The 9082-nt window shown below is 43.4% G+C and overlaps 1 protein-coding gene across 7 annotated transcripts in view; it reads right to left on the bottom strand.

Annotated features, from left to right (window-relative positions):
- Window positions 1–1246: 1246 nt before the first annotated feature.
- trps1 (trichorhinophalangeal syndrome I) overlaps window positions 1247–9082 on the bottom strand; it is a 184758-nt gene continuing 176922 nt past the window's right edge. For all 7 annotated transcript variants that reach the window (XM_061814600.1, XM_061814605.1, XM_061814614.1 and 4 more), the window contains 2 exons: window positions 8833–8955; window positions 1247–6157 (listed from right to left, as the gene is read on the bottom strand). In XM_061814600.1, the coding sequence (XP_061670584.1) occupies window positions 4718–6157; window positions 8833–8955 (1563 nt within the window). In that variant the 3' untranslated portion in view covers window positions 1247–4717. The remainder of the gene's footprint in view (window positions 6158–8832; window positions 8956–9082) is intronic.

The raw sequence follows: 9082 nt of genomic DNA, 5'->3' as shown, positions 1-9082 counted from the left end.
TCAGTGTTCCATCAATCACAGGTCATCCAGGTCCTACACTAGTTAAGCAGCCCCAGATCATCACACTACTGCCACAACTGTCTTATGTTCTTTTTCAGAAATGCTGGGCTGCCACGGATGCAACTTTTGTGTCATGAAGACTGAATCAACTGTGACTGAGAAGGCTTGACGTTCTCCAGATTTTGTCTTGGGTTCTTTTGTGACCTCTTGAATGAGGCGTCGCTGTGTTCTTTGGTTCATATTTGTATCCATTCCACTACTTGGAAGGTTCACCATTCTTGGATGTTTTTCTCAATTTGTGGCTATTGGCACTCACCGTTGTTCGGTGAAGTCCTAAAGCTTCACAACTGGCTCCGTAAGCCTTTCCAGACAAATGGAAATTACTTCAATTCTCATCTGTTTTTAAATATCTTTGGATCGCGGTATTCTGTTGCAGTTTTTTTTTTTTTTTTTTTTTTCAAGATTTTGTGGTCGCTTTCATTTAGTCAGACAGGTTCTATTTAAGTGATTTCTTGATTGAACACGGCTGGAAGTAATCAGGCTTGGGTTCAGTCATTGAAAATGGACAGCTTTTAATTAAATGTAATCAGCCACAGTTAATTCTTGATTTAACAAGGGAAGGAAATGACTGTTTCACACAGGTCGAGGTAGCTCTTGGTAAATAAAAATCACAATTATTAATTTCTTTTTCGGATTATATTTGTCTGATAGTTCCGTTTGTTTCACGATTTTAAAGTGGGGAAAATATGCAAAAAATACATGAAAATTCGAGCATTTGAGAGGGGGCAAATATGTTTTCTCTGCGCTGTAGACATTACTCTGACCGCCTGCAAAAACAAAAAATAAAAAGCTACACACATTCATTTTCCACAGTTGAAATTATTGTTATTCTTACATGTGAGGATTTTTTTTTTTTTTTTTTTTGCAAATTTAAAGGCAAACTTTGGATTCAAGCTGTTTTTTTAAGACCATGTGACTTTCAAGCAGCTAACACAGTGCGACCGTGACTGGGTGTACTTACAATTTAGGAGGATTTCATACAAAAAGTAACACAAATCACATGGAAAGCTTCAGGTCCATCTACCAGTACGCTCTATGTGCTCACTCGGAAAACAATTCAGTGCACTAGTAGAACAACAGTAAAGTTTTTTTTTTTTTTTTTCCCCATGTCTAATCCCAATCCATGAAATTTCAAAATTTCTTGACGGGGTGAGAATGTGAATAAAGACTGAATTTTCTATTGAAAAAAATAAAATTAAAAATCCTATGTGAGCCGCACTTACCCGAGTGGGGGCACTAAAAGATTTCAGTGGGGGTGCTGGGGCTTGCGGAAAAATTGAGAAAAACAATTTTCTCAACTTGCTAACAACCAAGTTAAAGGAAATATGGATGGATGTTTATTGGTGATCAATTATTTTGGCATCGGAAACTTGTCTTTGACTTGAAGTGTCGTAAATGCCTCAAGTTCTGAAATTGGTAATATTGCTTTGAATCGTAAAAACTATTTTTGCCAAGAATCAGCATGTAAGGCATGTTTTCGATATTTGATAGTTCAAAACTGAAAATTGGAATTATTGTTTTCTTCTGTTATACTGAGAAATGTTGTACCAAAATAGCTCTAGATGCCGCAATGGTTTGAATTTTTTTTTTTTTTTTTAATAATTTCTTGGTGACCAGCTGTGCGATCGCCACATTCGGCTTTCAGCCAAGCAAACAAAATCTCTTTTTGCTGACCAGATGTCGGCTCCCGTGCGATTGATTACGACACGGCCGCCATCCTGGCCGGGCCTCCGCCATGATCACTTGGCTATGACTTTTTTTTTTCAGGCCTTGAGCATTTGTTTGATATGGATATTGAGGTGAAAAAAAAAAGTCTGGATAAGAATGATCAGAAAATCAACACTGCTGGAGTTCTGGAAAATTAGACTTTCTCCTTTGGAAGCTGAAAAAAACCAACACCCCCCCCCATAGAAAAGACTTCAATTCCTTAAAATTAGTTCCCACCATAAAATTAGGGTGAGTTACCATTTCTTTTTCTTGACATACATTTTTGAGACAAAGGCTGGATTTACGCTCCATGGTTCAAGTGACATATTTTGATGTTTTTTTTTTTTGCTTACTTGAGGGGCAATGGCGGCAAAACAGGGACTGCAGTACCTTCTTCAGATAAAAAAATAAAAATCCAGGATACTTTAGCTATCTGATTATGCGAGCGCCATGTAAATGTGCAGATATACTTGTTCGGTTCTTATACTGCATAGTTTTTTTCCCCATTAGTTCTTGCAGTAATTTGTATAAAATATCAATTCATTTTTTTAACTATTCAAATTCCAGTTTGTCTGCACAGTATTTAAACATATTTAAAGAGCTGAAAGTACAATTTAATGTAAACAGTACATTATCAACATGTTAAAAGAGCTGATTTTGAAAATGATCAAATGAGACAAAATTTCCCACCCTTGCAAAGCATCATCACGTTTGCGTTAGTACAGCTAAAATGGTTCATCAAAAATAAAAGCGTGGTGGACATAAAACAGCCAACATAGAGCCTAGATGGCTTGGGAAAAAAAATGTAAATTACTTTTAATGCAATTTCGTCTCAAGGTGCCACATTGCTGGTGTGTCCATCAACAAATAAGCAAAAGAATATGGAGTAATGTGGAGGTTGCACGAATTTTGAAATCAATGGGGGAGAAGATAAGGCCATGTTTTATATTTGCATCAATTATGTATTGTTTATTTCTGCGTTATGTTATTGACGCTTCTAGACTTACCGCGGGTTGATGCTCGTGTTTAGTGAATACCAACGCAAGAATATTGCATATGCATCATGATTCAATTGAAATTGGCCACTTGAACCTGTGGCGTAAATCCAGCCAAAGACAAAAACGTTGAGTTGGGAAATGTGTGAGCAGGCACTAGGCGGGATTTCATTTAGGGATATGAAAAATAGCATCCCAAGGCTTCTTTTTCCTTCATTTTAGTCCCTCTCTTTTTTTCGTGGAAGGCGGAGGGGAACTAAGGCAGCAAGGCGGGTAAAGTTTTTTCCCCAAACCGGTTATGTCACAACTCTGAATGTAAACAGTTAAGTACAAAAATATTCTGATGATAAATAACAGACACATCTAATAGATGCCAGAAAAAAAATAAAGCAGGCGGGATGGGGGGGAGGATTTCCTGTGAAGTGATTGCACTAGAAAATGCGTCAGTAATACTACTGAGGAGGTAACCTTAAGCACACTGATTACTGATTAGAACCCAAACGTTAAACACGTAAAGTTGACCAAAAAAAAAAAAAAAAAAATGAGAACATGGTCTATGTAGGGGTCCCTGGTTTACGATGGTCCCGAAATATGAAGCGCTTACAGAAATAAATCATGTTTACTGCTTTTCCATTTGACTTTGTGTATTCGTGGAAAGTGTATTTTCTTACAAATATTCGCTACGTCAGGTTCTGATTCTAAAGAAAATTGTGTACATTTCCAAAAGCTCAAATTTTATGAAAGTCACGCTTTTACGTGATAATGATCGTAAAAAAATTGACTATTGTGAGAGAAAAGTTTCAAATTGATGGTGAATAAAGTCAAACTGCACTTGATTCAAGTCCTAATACTGCGAGAAAAAAGTTCGGGTTACTTCGTTGCCGTAAGATTGGAACTCTGTTGTAAATCGAGGACCCCTAACCCCCCCCACCCCGTACGTGAGAACATAATGACATCAGCTACATCATTGTACAAGTTCAAAAATAGTCATAACAATCAAATCAAAATAAAAAGCAGACGGGCTGGTGTGCAACACGCGTGACCCCTGAGGACTGAAATAGCAAACCTTCATTTTGTTTACATCCAAGATCGGGGACGGACGCGCCCTTGACCCTCACACGCGCGTATACACACACACACACACACACACACACACACACACACATGCACAAACACACTCATGCACACAATGTTCCTTGTACCATTTTCATAACAACAAAAACAAACTAATTTTGTAGTACCAAGTCCTGGGAAAAAAAAAAAAAAACATTTGCCTTTACAAAATAATATATCATAAGAAAAGTGTATGAAATTGCATGTTTTTTTTGTACTAGAACATTATTATTAGTAGTATAATTATTATAATTATTATTCTTATAATTATTATTGGGTACAAATGTTAAGCAGGTTAATAGATTGTTGTTTTGTTCTATTATCAGGCAGGCAAAGGCAGCCAGGCACGTCGCTAGTATCATGGCACAGAGGAAGGTAGAAAAGAAAGTCACTTGGTTCTGACCACACAGGACATGGACAACATTGCGCTTCCAGGTTTTAGACCAGTTTCGACTGGTTTCAGACAGCCACGTCTGCACCGAAGCAAAAAGTCTTGGGCTTCGGAGCCGGGCAGATCTACTTGAAGTCCATTTTTTTCAAGCCCGACAGCAGAAGACGCGCTGCCCGACTTTGACGCCGCAGTTCCGCCAATTCCAAATCAGATTTGGTTTTTTTGCACAAAGTCGGAGAATGTGTGCAAGTTGTACCGCTGTAACAGCTGCGAAGCAGCGCCGATACCATCAAAAATGGTTCTGGTCGTCTGCGGGTTTGCTCCCGTCCCTTTAGCTCTTCGCAGGGGAATTTTTATTCCAGCATTGGGATGAATTTGTTACTGTTTTTTTAAACTCCGTTGTGCGCCCCAGTTCACCTTCGGGAGCATGCGGCAACCTTCCCAAGGGTGATCAATGAGCCTCCGTGTTCTCCTCGTCAGGAGAACCGCCGCCCCCGTCAGGCGCCATCTTGCTGCCTTCTTCACTTCCATCTGTGGCAATATTGAGGGAATCGTCGCTTTTTGCTCCGTCACCGCTTTCATCCTTTTCCCCCGTGGTCAAGTCTGGTTTCGAGTCCACATGCTCCGACGTCAAATCCAAATTCTTGGCCGTTAAATCCGAATGTTCTGGCTCCAAAGCCTGATGTCCCGGCTCCAAATCCAGATGCTCTGGCGTCACGGTGGCGTCGTTCTGATCCTTCGCCAGCGTCTTTTTGTTCGTGGGCCGGTGTAAGCCGCGCTGTATGTGTGTGGTAAAGTCGTAGCGGTCGGCGCAAACGTGCAGGCAGAAGCCGCACTGGAAGGGTCCCTGGTCGCCGTGGCAACTCAAATGCAGCGCATACATGACCTCGTCCAGGAAGTAGATGGCGCAGTGCAGGCAGCGGTTGCTGGGCTCATCCTGCGTGGCGACGTCCGCAGAGGCGCGGGCGGCCCGCTTGCCGTCTTCCGCCTCTCGCCGGGCGCCGCTTTCCTCATCCTCACCTTTCCCGGTTTCGCATGACGGTGGCGACCGATGCTTCTTCTTTTCCCCGCAATCGCTGGCATCCCGTTGCCGTATGGCAAGGTCCAAGGGCGCGTCGCTCTCCGTGGACGACGACGTGGCTTGCGGGTGGAGAGGCGGGGCCGGGTACTGGGCCGGGGCTGGCGGCGGCGGGAGTGGCGAATACGGTGAGGCGCAATAAGGCATCGCGTAGCTCTGCTGGTGGTGCTGCTGCACCGGGGCCACCATGGCCCCCAGATATTGCGCATTGTTGCCCAGACCCACCGCACCCCCCAGGTTGCTCATGCCGGAGGCGGCGGCGGCCATCTTATACTTGGTCCAGAAGCGCAGCCAGTCGGATTCGGCCGTCAAGTCGGGCGAGAGCGTGAGGGGAAGAGGCATGGGGAACAGGGGGTACTGGTACTTCTCTATCGGCGAGCCCGGAGGAGAGTAACTGGAGGGTTTGGACGGCCGCATGTACTTCTCGATAGGACTTCCTCTTTCCGAGCTGCCGCCGGAGCCCATTTTCCCCGCTTCGACTTTGGCCAGCACCTCCGCCACCTCTGAGGAAGCGGGGTGCGACGGGAGCAACAGCGGCGGCATGCGGCGGTGGATCTCCAGGGTCTGGTTGGCCAGGAAGGCCTGCGTTGAGCGCGGCGAGCGGGAGCGCGGCGAGGGCTGCTGCTGGCTCTTGACCGACGCGCAGCTCCTGTCCGACTCGTCGCCGTTGACGCGCTCCTCGCCGGCGGCGCGCTGCTGCTTTGGGGCGGGGTTGTCGGGCGGCAGCGTGTCCGGGTTGAGGCGTTTGCGGGTCCGCCGGCGGATAATCTGTTCGCCGTTGTTCTGCTTGATGATGTTAAGAGGTCTGGGCGTCTGCAACACACAAGAAAGCAAAATGTGACATCTATCTTCTACTGTGTGGCGCGTAATTCCTGCATCCGAACCAGAATTGGTTGCCACCCACATTTAAGATACACACCATTCACACTCATGCCCACACCTACCTAATTTCGACTTGCAATTTACTTTTATCATTCACATATATGCATTGCAAGTGATCCCACTGGCACAAAACTTTAACAAGTAATTGGTATTGAAAAATATAGCAATGCACTAGAAATCAAGTTCATACTGTGGAGAACTGAACTGTATTGGACCACTTGGTAGAAACGCAGCTAAATTGCTACTGTACCCAAAGAACCCAACTCCATGGTATAAATGGTTATTAGTTCCAAAGGACATCCGTTTATCTTTAGCATACGACACAAACGCTCTCATGCGAATCCTGCTCCGAAAACATAATATTGTGAAAAGTATATTTGATTTAGCTGCCAGGAAGTCGCAGACCTCAGTCAGCTTCCTCCGGAGCTCGAACCGTTCCGGCGTGATCGAAAGCGACCAGCCGTCCACAGCCCGGGGTAAGACGACGGAAATCCCAAACTTAATTAGATGGCGAGAATTACAGATGAGATAACGGCTCTCGGGTTCCGGAATCAGCCGGGTTTCGAGCGTGGATCACCTCAGACGAGCTGTTGTGGAGTTTGGAGTCATTTCACGCATCAGTACGTGTTTGCATATTGACTTTTTAAGCTGGCCCTGTTCTACTTCAAGCTGCTTCCAATGTAATAAATCGCTTTGTTGATTTAATAAACGCGCCACTTGCTTGACAATTAGTGAACGAAGCTCATAGTGAAATCCAAAATTGGGCAGGAAGAGATTCTTATTGGGTCAACAACTTGTCAGAGTAAAATCGGACTAACCACAGAAGAAAAAAAAAAAGAAAAAAAAAAAAAGAGTAAATCACAGATAAAAGCTTAACAGTAATTAAAAATCCTGGAAGTATTTCAATATGATTCAGATGTATTGAATGTGCCATGAACTAATTCTCATTGAGAGGTCTTAAATTTGCCTGCCTTGAATATGAACTTAAAATTGGCTTCCAAAAACCTGCAGACACGTCTGAAAACAAAGTTTTGAGGGAACAAACAAATGCCTTCTATGGTCTATCACAAGTTTATTGACCATTATTCCAGTGTGTCGCGATAATGGCAAAATATGATCGATTGGGGTTAGTTTGGGTCGCATGGAGGATCTGGAAAAGTGCACCTAGCGGATATGCTGTGTTAAAAACCGCCGCCGTTATCCCATTTGGGCTCTCCCTCCTGGCAGTTGTGCCGACAGCCATATTTTACGTGGCATGATAAAAATTTTATTTGCTCGACACACATGATTAGTGAGGATCGGAGCTAGTAAAGACGCTGGCGTGGTGAGAGTGCGAAGGGAGAGTTATGAATATGGAACCGCGGGCGCGAGAGGGAACACGTCACCGTTTGTCTCCGCTCTGTCAACCTTTTGTCACCTCCGATTGTTCACTTTTGAGATGGAAAAGCTTTCGATTGACGCCGTGAATCATGTTTTGCTTCTCCTGTCTTTGCTCACTCAACACTGACAAGCTTCTTTTGAGTCTCCATGCACTTTCATTAAGTTTACGTCCGCTTCATTGAAGATTCTAAATTGTCATTGTCGTTGTTTGTGCCCCGCGATTGACTGGCAGCCAGTCTCGGGTGGAGCCCGTCTCTTGCCCAAAGGCCAGCTGGGATAAGCTCCAGCGGACCTCTTCAACGAATGAGGAAGTGGGATAAGATTTTGCATGTATTGACAGTAACAAACCAAATCTAAATGCCAGAGGTATTGTATTAATGCAATACTATAAGTATTTTATGTTTCTCTCTACCTCTGTGCCAGAGTTTTTTTTGTTTGTTTTTTTTTTTAAGTCTGATGATTTAGGTCAGGGGTGCCCGCAAGGAGGTTCGATCAGGCCCGCAGGATAATTTAAAAGTGAAAAAAATGCATAAAAGACACAGAATGAATATTTTTAATAAGATGCAATTCATGAATTATCCGCTAGGGGACACACTGTTTTGATCAGCGAAGAAGACAACAGCTTCCACTTGTACAGGCCAAAAGATGCCAAGTATCCGGAACAAAAACAAGTCCAGACTAGCCTAACGCCTTTAAAATGCTACCTTAGACGTTTGCATTGAAAAAATACAGCTCTGTGAAGATGAATACTTACTGTGGTGATTAAAAAAGTGTGCAATTTAATGGCAGTAAGCAACTTCACTACAAAAAACTATGGCAGAATTCTGCTGTTCATGCAACTCCATGAATTTTCAGTATGTATTGTATGTGTATTTCATGGATGAAGTTTACACATTTACAGGACATGTGAATACTTTCTTCTTTACACATTTAATAGCACTCTCCTTATTTTGTAAGGTGTAGGCAGGGAATAAATTTATATGCATGTGTAAATGATTTAAAAATTCCTCTCTTTATAAATCTCGTTTTCTACTTTACAGTGCAAGAAGCATCAGTACCATGGATGATTTTCTATCGCCCGATCAACTGATAACACAAGACCAAGATTGACACAACCCCCCAACCCCAAAACTCATTCACACCTTGGAATGTCCAAAAATATAAAACCTGACATCCCTCCATGAGAAAACGGATCAATAATTCAATTCAATTTGTAGGAGATTTACCGAGTGCAGCTTCTGATAGAGGCCGCAGGCGTTGCACACGTAGCCCCCGTTGGCGTTCTTCCTCCACAGCGACGTCTTGGTGGTCAAACAGTTGGCGCAAAAGACGCCGCTGCCTCTCCGCCGCTGGAAGACGACCAAAAGAAACAACGAGATTGATGTCAGAAGCTGAACATGGACACAAACGGATGAATAAAAAGTAAAGATGTTTGGGGAGTTTAAAATGCGTTTTTGCAGGTAAGCCATTAATCGG

This window comes from Syngnathoides biaculeatus, chromosome 1, assembly GCF_019802595.1.
Source record: "Syngnathoides biaculeatus isolate LvHL_M chromosome 1, ASM1980259v1, whole genome shotgun sequence".
Lineage (NCBI taxonomy): Eukaryota > Metazoa > Chordata > Actinopteri > Syngnathiformes > Syngnathidae > Syngnathoides > Syngnathoides biaculeatus.
The sequence above is the reverse complement of the archived record's forward strand: the minus strand, read 5'-3'. Positions and strand labels throughout refer to the sequence as shown.